At 39.8% G+C, this 22,116-nt stretch overlaps 3 protein-coding genes across 7 annotated transcripts in view; 2 read left to right on the plus strand and 1 right to left on the minus strand.

Annotated features, from left to right (window-relative positions):
- The first annotated feature begins 4,594 nt into the window (after positions 1–4,594).
- Positions 4,595–10,046, plus strand: nptx2b (neuronal pentraxin IIb). The gene is made up of 5 exons (XM_086195022.1): positions 4,595–5,236; positions 5,938–6,157; positions 6,547–6,791; positions 7,029–7,208; positions 8,468–10,046. Exons 1-5 carry the CDS (start codon positions 4,796–4,798, stop codon positions 8,696–8,698), a joined length of 1,317 nt encoding a protein of 438 aa, XP_086051148.1. The 5' UTR covers positions 4,595–4,795; the 3' UTR covers positions 8,699–10,046.
- Positions 10,047–13,631: 3,585 nt separating this feature from the next.
- Positions 13,632–17,815, minus strand: tmem130 (transmembrane protein 130). Its single transcript, XM_086195587.1, has 8 exons — positions 17,721–17,815; positions 17,570–17,649; positions 17,314–17,485; positions 17,072–17,217; positions 16,733–16,817; positions 16,438–16,640; positions 14,297–14,403; positions 13,632–13,877 (listed from the first exon to the last, which is right to left on the minus strand). Exons 1-8 carry the CDS (start codon positions 17,726–17,728, stop codon positions 13,737–13,739), a joined length of 942 nt encoding a protein of 313 aa, XP_086051713.1. The 5' UTR covers positions 17,729–17,815; the 3' UTR covers positions 13,632–13,736.
- Positions 17,816–19,222: 1,407 nt separating this feature from the next.
- Positions 19,223–22,116, plus strand: part of baiap2l1a (BAR/IMD domain containing adaptor protein 2 like 1a) — a 30,858-nt gene continuing 27,964 nt past the window's right edge. For all 5 annotated transcript variants that reach the window (XM_086195698.1, XM_086195700.1, XM_086195702.1 and 2 more), the window contains exons 1-3: positions 19,223–19,523; positions 20,755–20,830; positions 21,630–21,716. In XM_086195698.1, coding sequence (XP_086051824.1) covers positions 19,473–19,523; positions 20,755–20,830; positions 21,630–21,716 — 214 coding nt within the window. In that variant the 5' untranslated portion in view covers positions 19,223–19,472. The remainder of the gene's footprint in view (positions 19,524–20,754; positions 20,831–21,629; positions 21,717–22,116) is intronic.

A 22,116-nucleotide genomic window follows, 5' to 3' on the forward strand; every position in this document is an offset into this window, starting at 1 on the left:
CTGGTATCAACAGAAAGTACACTGTTACACATCCATGTCATTTCTTATTATTTGAATTCTGGTGTCAGTTGGGGTTTGGGGGGGGAAAAAACACAGGAAATTGGCCTCAAACTTGATCTTCAGTGGTTATCTTTTCATAACAGAGACTTTACAAAGACATATGGACTTCAAATTGAGACAGCAATAAAGGCTAAATGTGAAATGTTATGTAGAAGTATTAGCCAGAAATCTGGAGTGAAAAATATTTCATTTGTGCATTTCAATCTTTTCAGTTGTCTGTTCTTGTTGTATTAATGTTAGAAATTGAAATCTTTGAAGGATTTTGTAATCATCTTAGTATAACAATTAACAAATCTGAGCACGTCACAGTTCATTTTCATTTATTTAATTGCTTTGTATAGAGTGAAAAGGCTACAATGCAGAGGCCTTCATATTTTTTTCTTCTTCTTTTGTTAAATGAAGTGGGTAGCAGCAACAAACACACTTGTTTTGGTTATTCACCTTCCTCAGAGTTGTGTTGCACGGTACAGGATATGACGTGTACATAGGCTTCCATCGGGGATTCACGCTCCAGTGCCACATAGGTGATTTTGTTTTGATTTGTCTTAGTTTATTCCTCAAGCGTCCTGTCTTGTGCTTTCATTTTGGTTCTCACCTGTCTCTCTCATGACAGATTCTTCACTTCCTGCCACTGTGTGTGATTACCAGGCCCTAATGTTTCACCTGTCTCTCCTCAGTGTATTTAAGTCATGTCTTCCCTTCCCTCTATGCCAGTTTGTCTCGACCCCACAGTCAGTATTGAAGCATTACTTTTTCAGTGAGCTTAAATGATGTCAACCCATTTTGCCCTGTATTTATTTTATCTCTGATTTCATGTGGCAGTTCTACTGTTCCCTGTGCTGACAGATATTTGTTTACTGATCCTGGACTGATTAAACCTTGAGACCTTTTTAGTCTCCAAGTCTGCAACTGAGACTTTGTGCATGACAACTCTGTGATAAATATTGTTGGTGATATTAAATAAAATAAAATACAAAACCCTCAACATGCTGAATAAAAAGATCTCAAAATGAGAGGAAAAAAACAGTCACATAACTGAAGTATTTCATCCAAGAAAACACTGTTTCACAACAACCCCTAAAAAATATATTCGGAAAGAGATTAAATCCCACAGTCGCAGTCTAAATATGAGATAGCTACCAAAGAATTTTGACCTTCATTTATCCACATAATTATTTATACAAACGAACACATTGATACATATTTGCTGGCAATTTTTCCTCTTTTTCAAATGGTTTTGAAAATAATGACGCCTTCTTGAAAGATGGCCATCATTTCTCTGGACCAATCTATTATATCATACGTACACGCTTTGTTGATGGGTTTTAATTAATAACTCTCTGCTTTACCGCCTGAATGTGCCGCAGGAGGAAGCATGACTTTCAGTGGGTGTCACCTATAATGTAAGTGATAATTTGACATGTAATGTGACATTCTCGTTCTCTTTTGTACTCTCTGTTCCCTAAGTAATAATGGTCTGCTAAAAGATATTTGTCTCAGGTTTATTGTGATGTCGGGCTTCTTTCATTAGTGGGACTATATTTTTTTCCTGACAGGGGCTTTATTCTGAGAGAGGAGAGTAGATGACACTCTGGTTTTCTATCTTTGCAAAACCACTCATCAGTCCATTAGATTTGTGTTTTCTCAGTGCAGTGTTGCAGCTGTTGATGCCCTCATGATGCAGCCAGATCACACCAGCATTATTTGTCATAAAGAAAGAAGTGCACTTTCCTTGAGATTGAGTCTGAATCATCATTGTACTGAAAATATATTCATGGATCTAAAGCTGCAAACTCCTTAAACCCACATGAGGTCTGCATAATAAAATGTTTTTGTTGAATAAAAGACCAGACAATATTCCGGTTTTGTGAACATATTAAAAATTGTAATCTCACAGCACATCTTGCCTTTTTTAAACCAATTCTTTGGTTTCCATTAACTGTGTAACAAGATGGAATGACAGGTATCTTTTATATTTGTCACCCAGAAACCAGAAAATAGGTGCGATGTCTGGGTAAAGTATTCTGTGTTAGACAAAGAGAGGTAGAGTCTGTCGCCAAGGATTCTAACTGGTTTGTACAAGCTTCAACAAGAACAAACCAGAGGTGTTGATTGTTGGTTCCTGCTCCCGGATGCTGTTTTAAAAATTCGTTCTTTCTTTCTTTCTTTCATTCTTACCTTCTTTCTTTCTCTTTTTTTCTTTCTCCAGTTTGTATAATTGTCTTAAAATACGGTATTTCATTCACTTCATGGAGAAATCATCATGTTCATTAAGAATGTATCTCTCCTGGAAATATACCACAGCAAATGATTGAAAGTGATTACTGCAAAGAAACACAACATTAATATCTATCTCGTGCTCCAGATCTCCACACTATTTCAATGTAGGCTTTAGGAACATAAAAAGATAGATATGTGCAGCTTTCTGATTGGCTGACAGCAACCACAGCTCCTCTAATAGAAGAGAATGGAACATGCTGGCCCACCAGCTGCTTACTAGATTGATTCTGGAAATAAGAAACTGGAGGGAGTCTGTCGATGTGTCATGCCGACAAGCAACTTCACATCATTACTATTTTAATGAAAATATCAACATGTTCTATGTGCTTGAACATTTATCCAGAGCAAATTAAGAACACTTTACAATAAGGGCACTTGAATGTCCCCGCGATAACTCCCCCCCCCCCCCCCCCCATAGGAATAATATGATTTGGTTTTTAATTGAATCTGTGAAACAAATCAACTCCCACAAACAGATTCAGTTATAATCATATCAACAACATAATCCTTCTGAAGGAGGAATCTATTGTTCTATTTTCAACAGGAGACCTGTCAATGGTTTTACTGTTTTGGCTGAAGGGTGTATTGTCCCTCTGAAGGAAATGAAAGCATATTTATTGCGAACGTGACTACTGAGCCACCGTATATTTTACGGCCACGGTTGTTGTAGGGAAAAGTGGGACTCAGCTGGGGCTCTTAAAACAGGATGGATAAAAATGGAATGTCTTCAACTGAGCACCTGTAAAAGAAAATGTATCTCAGCTACCAGGATTATTTATGTTGTGTAATATTGTCATCGCTGACATCCCCGAGTGACGACGACGGGTGATTGGGAGCATGGTTGGGTGCCATGTTCAAAGCACAGTGGTGTGTCTTCCAGTCTGCTCACCAGGATTTATTGACCTTTCACGGCCGGGTAGGCAGCTGTTGCTAATTGTTTACCCCCACACGTGGTTCTTGGTGGCTTGCTTCATCGACAAGTGTCATCTGCATCCCGAATAACCCCTCATGTTTTTGACAGCTGACCTAGATACCTCTATGCGTTGATGATGCCACTCGTTATATATTTATTTATGGTGCAGAATGGCTATAACTAATTGCAGGCTTAACAAATCTAGGTGTTGAAAGAAGTGGTTATAATAGGCATGCATTGCTAGTTTTGTTAAGCTCAGTAGGGCATCATTCTCACCTTATTAACCTCAAACAACCCTTCGCCCTAACCCTTGTTTATGATGGTATTCACAACTTGTAATAAGTATCGTATTAGATGCATAGGGACCCAATTACATATCACTTGTTACATATTATGTACGTATTTTATTATTTTATTATCGACTTTTATTGCCTCTTTTTTTTAAATAAAATTTTTTCATTTTCAACCATTTATTTTTGTGAAGCCCTTTGGGAATTTTATTTAGGTGATAGATGCAACTCTAACTTTTATATTATTATTACTATTATTATTATTATTATCGTTATCATTAGTAGTAGTAGTAGTAGTAGTAGTGGTAGTATCATTATTATCACTATTTCATGTCAATTTTACTTCCCTTATCAAAGATCTCAGAGGATGTTATAAGATTTAAGATATTATGAAGCAAAAATTAGAGCGAGGGGGCTGCACGGTGGTGCAGTGGTCAGCACTGTGGCCTCACAGCAAGAAGGTTCTGGGTTTGAGTCCCGGCTCCAGCACAGGATCTTTCTGTGTGGAGTCTGCATGTTCTCCCTGTTCCTGTGTGGGTTCTCTCTGGTACTCCAGCTTCCTCCCACAGGCCAAAGACATGCAATTTGGGGACAAGGCTGATTGATACTCTAAATTGACTGTATGATTGCTATGAATGTGAGTGTGAATGGTTGTTCGTCTCTGTATGTTGGCCCTGCGATGGACTGGCGACCTGTCCAGGGTGAACCCCGCCTCTCGCCCGTAGATGCTGGGATAGGCTCCAGCCCCCCGCGACCCTTTCTAGAAAGGAATAAGCGGAAGATGACGACGAATTAGAGCGAGGGGAAGTAAGAATGTGAAGCCACGAAAGTGGATCAAATCTGTCAGTGTATCGTGACAACCGTCATGAACCAGACCATTACCTGCTTAATTAACTTTACAAACGGATGAATATTTGTCTGCCCCAGCTGGCTGCTGACGTCAGCCTACTACAACCAATCGGGGACCTCCTACAGACACCTTTTTTTGGTAATCCTCTTTTCTAAGAGGAACTGTCCGATCAGCACCACTCTGCGCTCTGTTTGTGCCAAGAATAGTCTCCTTAACCGGGCTTAGACTGACCGACTCACTCTTCAGCTGATTTTCTGCTCTTGATGTTTCAGCTTGTTTCGTTTACATGTCGCGCGCTTGCAAAAAGTAGGTGATATGTGGGTGAACGACCACTTTAATAAGTGGAGCCTTTTTTGAGAGAGCGTTTTAAGGTTTTAGGTTAGACTTTTCACTGCTCCAGTTATGCTCAGACTTTTGTACGGATTGTTATGTTTCTGCGCGCTGGGCTGCAGTCACCAAGCGAGCGGCCAACCAGACGACGGGAAGCGGTACATCTGCCGCGCGATCCCCCTCACCGGAGACGCCAGCTGCCCGGTGACTCTGCTCCCCGAACTAAGCGCGGGAAGCCAGGAGGAAGAACTGAGAAACACTGTCATGCAGCTCCGGGAGACAATCCTCCAACAGAAAGAAACCATCTCTAAACAGCTGGGAACCATCAACGAGCTGACCACCAAACTGTCCCTCTGCGTCTCAGCCACCGACGATAAGAAGTACGAGAAGGGGGCTTCATGGGGTAAAGAGAAGCAGAACACAATGGGAGATGTTCCCAGAGATCCCAATGACACCATTGACAGTCTTGGGAAAACCATGCAGGGGCTCAAGGACCGGCTGGAGAACCTGGAGGTAACTGCGCAAAGCTTTGCTGCTCCATCAAATACATGCGTAAAAGCTTTGTTTGATTCTCAGGAAGGATCTACTGGATTACGACATACTGTCAATTCATTATTCAACTGTAGAGTAGCATTTCTGGGAAGCGTTCTAGGGATCAAACACAGAGATGTGAGCAAAGGAGAAGTGTTACCATTTTGTCAATAAAGCAAAAGTTAGATAGTTTAGGCCACATTCCTGAAATGATCATTGACCAAACTTGTTTTTAAACAGGACAGGATTGTTCCCTCAGTGTAGTCTTACAGACAGGAAGCAAAGCCTGATCGCTATAGAAAACGCATTACTTTAATCTTCAGTGAGCTATTATCATGTACTTCACAACAGATGTCAGAAGCAAGTGTTAGCCGCCAGGCTTTGCTTCCTGTCCGTCTGACTAAACTGAGAGTAAAATAAATCTTACAGTGTCGGAGAACTAATTTGTGCATCAGAAATGTTATGAGTGAAGTCCATTTTCATTTTATGAATTCTTCCTCATACATTCAGTATTAAGGCTGAGCAATAAAATTGATAGGGAAATATATACGTGGTTATATTTTTGATACCCAGCAGTATTCAGAATACAGAGCGACACGTAATAGGGATGTAAAGTGTTATGCAGCTCTTTTGGTCATCAATGTGCACCTCCCGCTCATGTCATCCTGTCCATCCTTCCTTAGCAACAGCAATTGCGGGCCAACATATCTGGCGCTTCATTCCCCAGCGAGCTCCGTGACCTGCTGCAGCGTCGCCTCGGGGAGCTGGAGAAACAGCTCCTAAAGAAAGTCAGCAACCTGGAGGAGGAGAAGAGCTTGCTGTCCAACGCCACGGCTGCGTACAGGCTGAAGACAGAGAGCACACTCAATGCTCTGGTGGAGAGGATCAGTGAGCTGGAGAAAGGTACTGCAGGCTGATCCAATATTTACATCATCATCAAGGAGAAATGGTTAGGTAACTAACTTGAAGAACATGTTATAAGTGAAGAAATATAAAACGCTGCACATGAAACCTACAGAAACAGAAATGAGAGAAGGAAATGCACTCAAAATTAAGGGATCTCAGAAGGTTTGATGGATGAGGAGAAGCCTGTCACACAATCACATCATTTTACTTTTATGAACGCTGTTTAAAACCGCGTGGAATAAACATAAAGGGAGGTGATGGCCATTTCCCCCTCGCTTTCATTCCCAGGGTCCACTAACAACTTTAAAAAACAGACCTAATGTGACACTTGTCACCCCTCTCATTCTTTCACTCCCTCTCTTTTCTCTCTGTCTTTGCTTGGACAGGAGGAGGAGACTTTAAGTCCCCAGAGCAATTCAAACTTTCCCTTCCCCAGCGTACGAACTACCTTTACGGCCGCATCACCAAGACCCTACCAGAGATGTATGCATTCACACTCTGCATGTGGATCAAGTCCAATGCCAGCCCTGGCATTGGGACGCCATTCTCTTACGGTGTCCCAGGGCAAGCCAATGAAATCGTTCTGATCGAATGGGGCAATAACCCAATTGAGCTACTCATCAATGACAAGGTGAGTCATTGTGGTTTTGCAAACTAAACTCCTGTGGCTGTTTTCATATATCGTCACCTTCTTAAAATAATTGCCTAAATCATTTTTAGCAGTTTTTAGTTTTTTGCATAAATCAATTCCTTATGATTTTTTTTGTGTTTTCCAAAAAAACTTGAAAAATGACAGAGGTGATTATTTTACGAAGACAACGATATTTAGGTCTCAGAATGAAAGCTGAGGTGCAACATCTGGTTTAAGGTTGCCCAGCTGCCCTTGGAGGTACGTGACGGCAGGTGGCACCACATCTGTATCGCCTGGACAACACGGGATGGTCAGTGGGAGGCTTACCAGGATGGGGAGAAGCAGGGAACTGGAGACAATCTGGCAGCCTGGCACCCCATCAAACCAGGAGGAGTCATCATACTGGGGCAGGAACAGGTAAGCATGTCCAGTGGCTCCCAAAATCTTTAACATATTTGAATCTGTAGCTTTTAGAAAGCTGCTTTCCTGAAATTATCATTGTTTCCTTTTATCAGTTGAAAAAAGAATGTTCGCATCGTCACAAACCAAACACTCCCCAAGTCATTTATGGAGGATTATCAGATTGAAACCAGGCCAAAGAAAATGCCAGGTTTTCTAAATGAAACAAGAGACCAGTGAACATGTCACTGTCCATAGATGCAGAGATCTCCCTCCAGACCCTCACTGCATTATTAAAAATGCCAGCATGAATTAATGAGATGCATCACTGTTCATAAATCCAATAGATGAGACTGTATTTCACCGAGAGCGTTTTCTAATCGTATGACTGACAATGATATATAGGAAGCAACAGATGGCAAGTTAAACATAATTGAAGTTTTAGTTTAAATACAAGATGATATAATTTGCTCTGATCACAATATTGGTCCTTCCAGAAGGAATATAAAAGAGACAAACAATATTTTTAAAATTAGGTAGTAAATTACAGCCACAACACTCAAGGAAAACTTATTTATTTACTTAAGTATTTCATGTCCAAACGGAGTAGGAAAAAGTTTGTACTGTGGTGAGGAAATGATTAATTAACTTTTTGCAAAAATACAAAATCCTTTTTCTTCTTTCACATTTTTTTGTACCTCAATTAATCAATTAAGTTATAAAAATCGACCCTGTTATATATGGTGTTTTTTTTTTAGCTTTTTCCAAGCATGTCACAACACTCAAAAGAAAACAAGTCACACTGTAACGCTGACTCGTAGCATGTTAGCATCCTGACGTTAGCATTAGCAGCCTCACAGAAATATAATAGCATACACTTTTATTAGTCCAAAATTAAAGAGCTACGTCGGAAGGGTACAAAGTTGTTGCCAAAGCAAACAGTAAACTCATTCTTTCTGAAAGCAAATGTCTTGTGACAGACATGTTAATGTTTATGGTGTGTCCCTGAAAAAACTGTAAACTATACATGTTGCATACAGGAATATAGTCTAAACATTAGAAATATACATCATTTACACACATGTCACAGTACCTTTTGGTCGTGTCAGTATTGAGAAGTAAAAGGCAATTAAAAAAAAACGAATGAAGTTGAATTCCAAGTGCATCTATAGTGGCAGACTTCCTCCCACAGCTCAGAAGGATAATTACCTTTAATAGTTTTGTTGTTGATGGTGATGCTGCTTTTATTTACATCCTGCCCTTTATGACTCTTACAGGACGTTGTGGGTGGGCGCTTTGATGCGGGACAGGCTTTCGTGGGTGAGCTGAGTCAGGTTAACATTTGGGACCGTGTTCTAAAGCCTTTGGAGATCCAGTCTATGGCCAACTGTACATCCTACATCCCGGGCAATGTAATCTCCTGGCTAGTGAGCAATGTGGAGGTCTTTGGGAGGGGAGCATTCAAAAGGCCCTTGGAGATGTGTCAGGAGAGGCTGCCTAACGCTTAAAGACTATCTGTCTGCCACTTGTTTAACGAGCTGTTGTTTCCATCATCTGTTTTTAATTGTACTGTCAAACAGCTAAAATAACACACATACAGGTAGTTTGCCATCACTGAATGTGGAAACAACCGTCATCACCATCTGATTTGATTCTAGTACCAAACAGAACGTCACCTCCTCCCCATAAACTCACACACACACACACACACACACACACACACACACACACGCATCCTTGTACTTATATCTTTGTGAGGACTTTCACTTTTTTAAATACATTCCCTAGCCCCTCACCCTAACCCTAACCATCTCAACTGACTGCCTGACCCTAACCTTGACCCTAAACCTAACCAGAACCTGATTCTAACCCTAAAACCAAGTCTTGACCTTCAAGCGGCCCTCTGAAGATGTGAGGACCGGCTAAAATGTCCTCACTTTCCAAAAATGACTTCACTCTGTTGGTTAAATAGTATTCTAGTCCTCAATATGTAGCAAGTACAAGAACACACACACACACACACTGGTGAAAAGGTGCCCTCAGGTATTACAGCGTTCCCATACCCCTCCCTACGCACACTTGAAAGCTTTGGAGTAATGAAAATCCACTCTAGTCCAGCACAGACGCACGCATACTGTTACTACATGGAGGCCCAGACTAGCTGGCGCTGACATGTGAGTGGGTGTTGCATGTTGTGTAGGAGTAAGTCGGAGCAAAGATTAGCCTAAAGGTCTTGCTAATGTTATGTCTATTCCTTAACTGGGGAATAGGCTTAAAGCCAAAATCAATCACAGCTCCTATCCTGATGTGTTCAGCCGTTTTAAGGAAGAATGAACTGGAAAAATACAACGCTGTACCTGTTATTTGGCACTGCACTTTTGACCACTGATCGTTAGCTCGATAGCTAGCTAGCTTTAGCCCTACATCTAATAGCCTACCAGTGATACCAGTGATTGTATCACAGTGCTTTTCCCCCCTTGCCTTTTCCATTTGAGCATAACCTCTTTAAATGGAGAATCATGTTGAGAAAATATTCATAGTTTCCATGTTTTGTACTCGCTGTGGTCGCAATGTATTGTCTTTTTTAGACATGTAACAGAAACTCTTGGACCGTGTATTCTGAATGTACTTGTGGTACACTATTCATTCGCACATGCAGGTCTCTGTTGTCCATGTCCAAGAATGTTATTATATCACCTTCGCACAATTTATTCACAACTATGTGTCCACCCTGTCTCGTGGCCTTTCATGGACACTTAAGTGCCACTAATTGTTCTCAAGTGTTATAAACGATTTGCTTTGCCAATAAATAAAACTACTGCTGACATGAATTCGTGGATAATGGTTCTTGTGTTTTGGTTATATTGATATATAATAATAAAGGATCATCTGAGATCATTCAGTCCTTGTTTTATCTCCTCTATGCCAGTTTAAATTCATCAGTGCCTTGATAATTGTAACTGTAAAGTGCTCCAGAGTGACACAAGAAGCTAATAATGCAAGATCTTTTGGCTCAGATGGTTAGATCACGACAACAACAGGTGGCCTGGGTGGTATTAGCGACGCTTAACAGATGAGACAGGCCAAACGGTCAGCAGTGTCAACACACACACACTCCCTCAGACTCATGCATTTGAAAAAAAATACCAATATGCTGCAAATGTCTATGAAAACCTGTTCCCGCCCGGTGATAAACTTTAAATATATTAGCCTTGATGTGAAAGAAGTCCATGGTTAATTGAAATTATGAGATAAAAAGCAGAATTTCTGAGAGTTATGAGAATAATAGGTTTATGTATCGCATTATTTAACTATCAAATTATTAACTTTTTAATCTCATAATCATGACTCTGTCCCATAATTCGGAGTTTTTAATCTCATAGTTATGATTTTATTTGCACATAATGATGAGTTTTAACTCTTATATCTCTTGGTTATGACTCCCCGTGTATTTTTCTTTTTTCATGATGGCCGTTTCTTTCTCTTTTTTTTTTCACCTGGCTGGAACACGCTTTCATATTACATTAACATTATTGAGCTGAATGACATATTGACCAATGCTAAAGCATATATGTATGAATAAGTCTGCAAAAGCAAGATGTGCTTGATGAATATTAAAACTTTGTTTCACTTTTTATTTTAATTTGGAATATAATCGAGCAAAACTCAAGAAACAAATAGATCAACAGACAGTTCTAAGTAGCCATCGAATCCACGAAAATATGACGCTGGCCTGAAATATATGACTAAGTCCTCGGGTTTGTGGAGGCTACAAAAAGGCTTTTGTGGTTGTTTCCTTCACACATGAACATCACTGTAAGAATTGTGGTGAGACAAACAAACAAAGAAAGTTCGTGATGTGAAAAACAATAAACTATTAAGTGTGTAATTATAAAATAAATCACAAATCTCCAGTAATAATTCTGTATATCCATCTAAGAATAGATCCAATGACTGAATGACACAGAGAATTATTACTGAACCCTGGAGGATTATTAATCTCTGCAATGTTTTAGCCTCTTTAAGTTCTTTTTTTTTTTAATTTTATAGCCAAAATTGCTCTGTTTGGAGTCACCCTCACCTGTTCTCTGCTTCCTCTGCTTCAGGCCAAGCAGCAGACATAACTGTAGAGACTGAAGAACAGCAGCATAAAAAGAGATGTGACACATCAGAAATGTCCAAAACCTCTTGGTAACGAAAGCCTCTTTTAGTTTAACAACTACAATATGTCCTATTCGGATGAGTGTCTCAACATGGCTTTCATTTAAATACCTGACAGGCCATATCTAATGGTTTAAAACTGTTGATGAACACAGATGTGGAATTCTTTTACTTCAAGGTCAGCGATGACAATGACTGTACCACCTGCAGCTACCTGCGGTCCTCCGGATAGCGACGCATTCATCACAATTAACAACACCGTGACATCTCTAACAGAGGACAAGCTGTCACACAATCTGACTGTCATCGACACAGTTGGTAAAGAGTCAAGAATTTGGGGCTTTTTGTGAGGGAATCGTGCTCCGCCTAACGTATTCCATGAGGATGAACGAGATTTAAAAAGCCTTTCATATCTCTTTTCTGTTCAATCATGCAGGCAGTAAAGTGTCAGTCATTACTTGTGCATTCAGGCTGGTGGATATTAGTGAAATCCTGAATTGGGAACCTGTTGCTTTAAAATTAGGAGTGTTTATGTTCCCAGGAAATCTGCTCTTTTGCTGCTGTTAGAATAGAAACATTTAACAAACAACCCAATCATCACTTCTATACTGTACAACCTAAACAGGGTCAAATTACCCCAATTAAAAAAAAAAAATCAACTGATATGGTAAATACAATGAGAAAGATAAAACTCTGGAGTGGATAAATGAGATTTTTCATTTTCTCTTCAAATGCCACATGTCGAATGATGTCAAGCCTCTTTTTCTGAGCTCTGAGTGGGACAGGTGTTTTAACATAAAAGAAGCTGGAACTTTCCCTCTTGTCGGTTGCTTATTAATCAGGTCAAGTTGGTTTCCAGTATGCCTTTTCTTCTAATGAGTCACATGATCACTGTAAAGTACATTAGGTGATTATTGTGGGTGCAACAGGTAAAGTCACATGACGGACCATGTTTTCAAACCTGTGGTAAAAACTATACATCCAAAAACTATCAGGGCGAAATAATAATAAACTGCTGCTTGTCATTCCCAATACATGCAGGAAGTACACGACGTCAAGCAAATACCTGGATCACTACACCGGAGATCTTTGCAGAAAATAAGGCTATTAAATCCAAAAGGATTCCATTTTTTTAATCTAGCAGCTACAACCTATATCAGATATTTTAAGAGATTTGCAACTGACAGCTTGTGTAACATACAACCATGGGATAGTAGGGGTTGCCCATCCTTATAACATGCTATCCTCAGTTAATCTTTAAAGCCATATTCCACCCAAATATTCGACTTCGTGCACCCAAAAAGGGTTTTCTTTTTAACTACAGTGACATTTCTTTGAGAATCCAGAATGCAGAAAAAGCCAGCCAGATAAATTCAGCCACCAACAATGAACAACAACAAAACTGCACAAGAGTATCCTTTTACAAACTCTAAGGTGCATTGTCCGGTACAACTCATGTATTTTTCATCAGCCATGTGCTTAACAATCCCCACATACATTGATTTTAGCTAAAAACAAACCAATTACAACCCTTCTAGTTTGACTCATATTCACAGAGGGGTCACGGGGAAGTGAAAAAACTCGAGGCTTTTTTTGATAACTTGAAAGGCAAAGTAAAGTCTTTAGGTGAAGTATCGCTTGCTGTTTGACCTTCCCTAATAGCAACTGCATGAGAATTCAAGTCTGTAAAGTCTATATGATATATTGCAATGTATATCTGATTCATGATCATGACGTGATCTCAATAAAGCCATCGCTCTTGTGGCACAGTGGGGGCACCATTCTTGAGTGTTTTTAAACTCCTCATCTGACTGTGAATGGTAACCATGACGATCGGCCCCTTCAATACACACATTGCCTCTGTCGAAACTATCCAGAGATAAAAATTCTTTCTGATTATGTCAACGAAGGAATAGTAAAAGTGTTTTAATGTGATGTGTACGCACGTCATGTCGCGCTCGCTCTTGTCAAAGCCATAACGTTCTACAAAGGAACTAGATTTTAATTAATGCAAAGGCAAAGCAACAGTGATGTCACTGTGGCAAAAAAAAAAAAAAGTGAATTAATGAGATGAGTGGTGATCCATTCTCAGCAAGCTTAAATCAATAATTACAATATAAATGAGTTTATCTGAATGTCAGCTTAAAAACAGTGACTCATTCCCAGATTGTGTCCTGATAGCTTAATGAGCAGTTAAGGCATTAATTCAAGCACTTCTGAGAATCACAGGAATAAATACATAGATAGAAAGGCACGCTTTATACAGCGTGAGTGAGTCACATATTACAATGTGCGTATGTACAGTGATACAATCAGATATACATCAATAACCTGGTGATATGCAACACCACAACTTCACATTTTCTTCTACTGAACACATGATGGTTAAGAGTAGTATTGCGATCCACACTGCAAGACGAGGGGCTCCTTCTCTTCTCTTTCCACAGTGGAGAAGTTCAAAAAAATCCTACTATGACCGCCGCACTCCTGACTCTTCAGGAATAGGGCATTACTGGAAGATGCAACCTGCAAAATATCACATATGCAGACAAGTATCAATCAGTGACACAGTAGATCGTTCCAGCGTAATAGCAACGTACAAGGAGTGTTTCCTTTAGTGTGCTTTATTTGTAGGTACAGACAGCCTCCTTGTGGCCATAATCTGCATTAAAGGGCAAAACAAATGCAGTTTAAAGTTGAAACTTAAAGAGTTTGCAGAGGCTGTAATAGAGTATAATTCTAACCTGCACCATTTTTACTATCTCATATGGCTCATGTTGTCCTACATGTTTATATATTGCCATATATTTAATTCTGAAAAGCCTTACATTAAGTTTCTGTTTTGGCCCTCCAGAGCACCCCTGGCCTAATTAATTGCAGAATCATGAAGTGAACCCAGTTTGATACAATATTCCTGCTGCATGATTTGGCAACATGCTGAGTACCTGAGATCTGTTGAGATGTCGGGGGCGGCAAGCGATGACTGTGATGAAAGAGAAGGTTGCCACAAGAACAGCAGCACAAGACAGGATGAAGATCACGTGACCATTTGCTGTAACCCACAGTTAAAGCACATTAGTTCTTGACATTTAACTCAAATACAAGCTAATTTGATGTCTCCTGTGGTCTCATCTGGTATTAGAATTAGTTCCTTTACATTTGAAAGTTATAAAGCATGTAAATCTCCATGTCTACATCTCAGTTAGCTTTTGGAACTGATGTAAGCACCACCAAAAACAGCCTCTCTGTTTAGTAGAAGTTAAGATTTGTTCAGCTGTTTGAGGAAAAAAAGATTAATTTGCTGTTTCCCAGTACCTAAGAAACTGACATTGGAAGTTTGTTGGTATGTTTCAGTTTCACTTCGAATCAATTGGGTGCAGAAGAGATGTTAACCAGACGGATCCATCTTCTCTGTTATGCCTGGATTCCTCCATTTTCACTGGTTCTCTATGTCCCTGTGGAACTAACACAGCTAAATGGTACATGGTACTGTTAATGTGAAAAATCACATGACACAGAAAAGCCCGTCCTATAGCTTCACAACTATCCCATGTTGGAAAAAACAAATCTTGAGTGAGACAGAAATACAAGGGCGCAAATTCCTATAGAAGGAAATATCAGCCTTCTTTATTTCGATTTCTTTTTTTTTGGACAGTTAAAAAAATCGATGTAAAAAAAAAAAAAGGCAGGTAAAATGGCTGATGAAAATGTTCGCACTGGTAGACAAAAAAGTTGCCTCTAAAATTTTCCAACTCAATGAAAAAGACATGTAATTGTTTGGAAAAAAACAAAGTTTCTAACACAGATATGTAATTGATTGAATAACAAGAGGAATACTGTTTAAAAAAATATTCTATTTGTTTTTTCAACTTATACCCTCCAGTCATGTTTTTCCCAACTTTTTCGATTGAACATAAAGTCTCAGCTTTTCTTCCGTTCCCCCCGAATATAAATTAGATATAATGTTAATTAGATGCGCCAGCATACATTATATCTGCTTCATATCCCATGTGAACTCGTTACAGGGTGAGGAGAAAAATAAGTCATGTCTTTTTAAACCACACAGAGGAATTAATTTTGAAAAAAATATCAGGAGGAATCCTGTGGAGTTCGTCATTCTCTGGTCCGTTCAGAGCATGATGTCACATGGGAGTCTCGCAGTCATATGTGAAAGCCATGTTTAAGAGGGTAAAACAATCCCAGAGGATCTGCGGAGTTGGTAATTATATCCCTGAATGGTCGACCCCTGCTGAGTTGTGACCCGATGTTTTGAATTGTTTACGTAGGACTGAGTTGTGTGATTGCTTCCGCTGACCTGGAACTTATCAAACTGTTGTATACAATTAGAGATGTAGCATTTTAAGTCCCTCAACCACGCTCTAGTGCTGCGTTGTAGGTAAATATGCTGATCTACAGAGTCGAAAACCCCTGGCGTTGCTGTGTAAATTGATTGCAAAGTAATTCTGTCTAATCTCAAAGGGGTTTTTTTTGTGTGGATGTTTTCATAGTCTTCAGTTGTAACCACCACTTTTAGTTAGCCTATAAATAACTGACACTTGAGTCATCAAATAGACACAAAAACATGCCATGAATGAAAGAGTCTTTTAGCATTTTTTTTTTTTTTTTTTGCCTCTTGTCACAGTGCCTGAGGTCAGACACAATTAAGGCCCCTCATTCACTCCCACTGAGTCACACACTAACTGTGATGTGATCAGATGATGATGACAACTCGCCACATGATGTCAAGATGTCAGACTGAGATGCAAATTAGGATTCTACCTGGACAGCTTTTGAATGCTCTGTGATATCATCTGGATGTGAGGGATCAAACGGAGATTCATGTCAAATCAAAGTTGAGACCTGAAGATCAAAGAACCTTTAAGATCAAAGTCAGAAATCTGAAAACTTTTGCACAGACAAGGAAACTAGTTATCTCCTTCTGCTCTTCCAGTTTTTGTCCTTCCTTCCATCTATTTGGGAATTTATCTGATGGCCTGTGTGCTTTGTGCTTTGTGCTTTGTGTGTGTATGTGTGTGTGTGTGTGTGTGTGTGTGTGTGTGTGTGTGTGTGTGTGTGACCCACTCACTGTTTCTCCGAACGTAAAGGCTAAATGAGGTTTCCATTTTGCTGATGTCATTGCGAATACTGATGTCCAGGCAGTGAACACCAGCAGAGGTGAAGGTGTGGTTCAACTGCAGGGTGTTTTCATACAGCATCGTCAGCGTGCAGCCCCCCGCCGTATCCGGCACACAGTTAGGCAAGACACGCCAGCATACCCACATGGGAGGACTGGCACGAAACATTCAAGTTTAGTTTCTTTCTCTGCTGTTATTGTGAATCAAAAATTATTTCTAATGAAAAGTTGAATGAAAACACCTTACCTTCCGACAATATGAAAGGCCAAGCCAGTGTTTTGAGACACCTCATAATCTGAAGGTCCCTTCAGCTCAATGCGTTTGATGGGATCTACAAATAAATTGCGGTTATTAATACTTCCTGTCTTTTCACATCATACATGAATTTCAGTATTTAGATCTGTGAGACTAAAATCCACATCTAATTTTTGTGGGGATTTTCTTGGATTCATATCAAAGATTTTCTGTATCATTCTAACTTAACTTACAGATGCAGACCTTTCTCTTAAAAACAGGACCAAATACTTCATATAAATACTACAAGACGATCATGCTACAACAAATTACTAATGTAACTCTACAAACCGAGCACTTGAACATCTGTGGAGTAAACACCAGTGATCAGAGGTGTGTATTTAGTGGCACGGACTCCTACTTTCAGCCTCAGTGTGTAGTTTCCTGATTCGGGGTAATGATAACGGACAACCGGCTCAGTCCCTTGGATCACCTCTCTGCATTACACAAAGATCAGAAGAAGTGTGAAGGACCAAGAAAAGCATTCCAGCACCCTTTAAACCGAAGAAAAGCAAAGAGAGAAATCCTCCTACCCATTCCCTAAATCCCACGTGTAGTTGAACTTTGCAGTGCTGAAATTCTTTTCGGGATCGAAAAGTTCAAACATAGTCTCCGTGGGAACATCAGAAGCCAGTTCTCCTGTGTCTCTCACGTAGGTAGCATTACCCTCCATTTGATAGAAAACCAATTTCCCTGCAATATTTTCTGTAAAAGAGAGTTGATACTGTATATATTATTTTAAATTTGCTGTGTCTAAATCAGAAATATATAAATGATTGAGTGACATACCTAATTCTGTCAAAGGGGCGATAATCTCTGCCACACCCAGGAGAACCAGAGGAAGAAGCATCAAGAGCCATGCAACTTTTCTGTAAAATGCAGCCATAAATTCAGAAATTATTCCAGAAATCTATGATGTCTGAAAGATTGTTGGATTTACCTTTCCATGTCTGCTGGTCCTCTTCGCTGGAGACCACCGAGGACCTCAGATCGAGTTGATACTGACAGCAGAGTAGAGGGACATGGGAAGGTTCCGTCTGTGAGATTCAGAGCATGAAGATGAGAGATGGAAGGCTTGAAATTGTCACCATGCGTTTCAATCATGTGCCTGTGGAACAACAATCAGCTGTTGAGTAGGAGGCTCAGTCGCCTGTTACACTCCTGTCAGTGATATGGGGCCTCATCATAGTTTTATTTTGTGCATTTCTTGGAAACTGACCTAAATCTTAGTTTGATTAAAAAAAATCAGTGGTGGTTTATTGATTACTTCTCTAAAGGAAATATCCACATGGTGGTGCTAATGGCACAACAAGAGGCACAAAGCCACTCAAGAAAAGATACAGGACTAAAACGGCTTAAACAGGTGGATATGGCAAAAATAAAAATACTTGTATTTGAAAAAAAAATAATTTTTTTGCAGCCTACAATTACATTAAATTGACTTAAACACATACTCACTTACTTGAATTTACCAAAAATATAAAAGTAGCATGTAAAAATTGAATAAAAAGCTCAAAGCCTCTTACTTCATGGCTGCATGTTTAATGGACCTCAGTTTTCTGTATTTCTTTAAATATCATGTAACATATCAATAACATGTCTTTAAATGTACCCCACATCATATCAGAGGGAAATATTTTTTGCAACTGCCAGTATTATCTTGATGACAGCAGTTATCTACTTTACAGATAATATCTAATATTAGCAATTTTGCTGATAGAATGATCCATCTGTACTGATGTCAATTTTTACTGTGTTAAGGACTTGTATTTATTGGTTATATTCTTATCGTTATTAAGATAATCATTATTATCATTATTGTTATTTTAGTAGTAGTAGTAGTAGAAGTAGTAGTAGTAGTAGTAGTAGTAGAAGTAATAGTAGTAGTAGTAGTAGCAGCAACTTAACTCTTACTAATTTCGTGCCAAATGTATATTGACAGAAACTTTAAATTCATACATATTACATATTGTTGTACTCATTTGCGTCTGTTTTATCCTTTTGTCTTATTTTTTAAGAGACTTTACAAAGAACACAACAGGTTAAACTACAGATTAATTCTATTTTTTTCCTATTGAAAATACTTAAGTAAGTACAATCGTGGATGACACTTTCAGGGGAAAATATCTTCCCCGACTTCACGTACTGCTTACATTTGTGTCATTTGTGTCATAGCGCCCTCTGCAGGTCGCAGTCATTTTTACAAAACCTTATTTCGGTGTCAAAATGTGTCATCCCGTCAAAAAGTGTCGTCGCCCCCCCCCCCCCCCCGCTCCCCCCGCCCCCCACACTCCAAAGCACTACTGTAGTTTCTCTCACCATCGCTCAACTTTTTAATGGTACCTCTCGTGACGTCACGGCCCCTCCCTCCCGCTCCTCCGCCCTCACCCCTAAACGCCAGGGGACGTCTCTCCCGGTGGCAGTGTGTCCGCCGCCACTGCGCTGCAGAGTGTTTTCCCGCACACATGCACGAAGTGAGGGTACAGCCTTGGAGCAGGGCCGCCGGTGGGATATACCGATCCGACTGATCACGTGGACAATCGTTTTTGTTTTTTACATATATACATACATACATATATATATATATATATATATATATATATATATATACATACATATATATATATATATATATATATATATTTTTTTTTTTTTTTTTTTTTTTTTTACCCCAAGAAATCACCTGGCCAACATGTCTCAAGCTCCGGATGATGTGAGCAAGCTCACTGAGAGCACATACAAGGTGAGTGAAGCAAAGAAATAATCCATTGTCGATGGATAATATAACTTTACCTGTGATTTAAGGTGAGGTAGACAAATCACGTGTTAGGTTATGAAACTATAAAATTCAATAACAAAGAAATATGCACGTCTGTTTGTTCATATCAGTGCTTTATGGGAGTTTTATGTCCTCTTAACACCTTTGTAGAACTAAATTGTGCCTCAACATCGTAGAAGAACATCTGATTGAGCCACTGGAACTTTTTTGTTGTTTTTGTTTACAAGTAAAGCTGTTCTGCTCGCCGCCCCCCCCCCCCCAAAAAAAAAACCCTGAGAGACACACCCTGTTATCTAATGATTAAAAGATGCATCAATCAACTTTGACATGTGAGGAGAGAGAGGAAAAGTCAGTCAACCTGCTGCATGTCAGTAAATGTGCTTTTAATCAGTGGTCATGTAGTGATTGGTTTTGTAGTGGAGCTGATCTAATCAAGCCTACACTTCTCCCTCTCACCTGGGAGAGACTGGAAAAATAAGAAGGAGAAGTGAGAGGAAAAGTGAAATGATACTTTTTCTCGATCACACTGAACCTGCAGTTTACAGCTGCCACAGTTTCAGGAGAGAGAGAGAGAGAGAGAGAGAGAGAGAGAGAGAGAGAGAGAGAGAGAGAGAGAGAGAGAGAGAGAGAGGGGAACAGGAACAAGGAACCTGTTTGCTTCCCTCTCTTCCACTCACTACTTTCCTCCAGAGTGAGGCAATGCTCAAAAAAAAGTCATACCTGCCCCTTCATTGTTCTATTGAGGGCGTGCCAGGGGAATAGAGACTGGGAGGTGAACAGCTCTTGATTGTTGAGGCATTTCAATAGAGGGAGAGAGGGAGAGAGATTGGGCTCGTGGGTGGAGGGGGGGGGGGTCTGGTGAGGTGGTAGAGCGACAAGGTTCATGCCACAAATAGACGCAACTTTGTGTGGGGACTTCGCTCTTTTGAGGGAGTTGACAAGAATACACACGAGAGGTCAGGTTAAAGATTGAAGGTTTTATTGTTCTCACATGGTGATATTTATAGAGCGCTTGTTTTCATGTCCGCCTCCTCTCAGCAGAAATCGCCTTGTGAATCCTGTTATTTTCAACACAAGACATTTAAAGCCCCCCCCCCCCAAAAAAAAGTGTTAAAAAAAACTATATGTAAAAGTTGAATCATGACATCAAGCACGGAGCTGCTTTCTCACTAATGTTCACTGCTCTTTGTCCCAGAATGTGATGGAACAGTTCAACCCTAGCCTGAGGAACCTGGTCAACCTCGGGAAGAGCTATGAGAAGTCCGTCGCAGGTGAAGTGCAACTTTTCCTCCGAATGACAACATGAATCAATAACCAGATTAAGACAGTACTAGCATGTGAACAGCATTTTCCAACAACCCGAGTAAGATGATTGTCAGAGTGAGCAATAATCAAATTTGGACATCAAGTACTCTGATCTTACATTATTGAAGTACATTGTCGACATGTATACACCTCAATCGCACGATGAAGTCTTAACAGATTTCGAAGCATTTTTGCAGCCTAAGCACAGTTTTCTTTGCATTACTAGTAAGAAAACACTCAAGTTGTACCACGATAGCAACACAGTGAAAATGATTTCGGGATAAATCAAATCACAGTTTATGTAAGTAAACTACCATGTGGAAAACTGCGATGCCCTGTGGGAGGGAGTCATTATTTTGACTCTCTAGACTCTAAACAAAAATATGAACACAATATAACACAAGAAAGTCACGGAAACACTTGTTTTGAAATATTGCCTTATTTAGAAAAAGGATTTTTGTCACATTTTGTCAGATCAAAACGGGTGTAACGCAGTCACGAGCGCTCAAAATAATCGGTTTGATTCCATTTCCTGCCATTTCGCCGAGGGCCTTAATGAGTACACCTGTGTTTCCCCTGAGCTGCCAAGTCAAAATGGCGGCTGTGAAATGGGCCCATCAGGAATTGAAACTACTGTGAACTTCGATCATCAGCTTTTGTTAAACAGAGGCGATACCCGCTTAAACAGACTGGCTTGTAACAAGCACTCACGACCCAACTGGATGCAGTGAGTCTTGTAATCTGATGATTTATGTCCTTCTGCAGCGATGACCCTGGCTGGAAATGTCTATTTCGATGCTGTTTCAAAGATAGGAGAGAACGCTACCATTTCTCCAGTCTCCAGGGAACTTGGTGAGTGATTGCCGGTCCATAATCTGTCTAACTACACCGAGGGAAATGTGTAACCCATACAAGCATATTGAAAAATTAGAATTGTACATTTCTGTGAAGCTGAGAAACGTAAAATCCCAGCGTATGGGAAGAGTTCCCGTGCAGTATATGTTTGTGTTAAAGAAACTCCCTTTTGAAAAAGGATATTTTATGGCATGTCAACATTACAAAAAAGGCAGAAACAAACAATTGGTTAGAATTTGAAAAACACTGGCTTGGGTTGAAGTTGTAAGGCGAGTAGTTAAAAACACAACTTGACAGGACTTGACAGGGCCCGATTTTTGCCCGACTGCCCAAACTGAGCTGCTTGCGTTGACGTTCTTGCTACATTTGCTGACAAAAATAAAAAAAAAAAAAAAAC

This window comes from Aulostomus chinensis, chromosome 23 (genome assembly GCF_037954235.1).
Source record: "Aulostomus chinensis isolate RoL2024-O1b breed Wild chromosome 23, RoL_Achi_v1.0, whole genome shotgun sequence".
Lineage (NCBI taxonomy): Eukaryota > Metazoa > Chordata > Actinopteri > Syngnathiformes > Aulostomidae > Aulostomus > Aulostomus chinensis.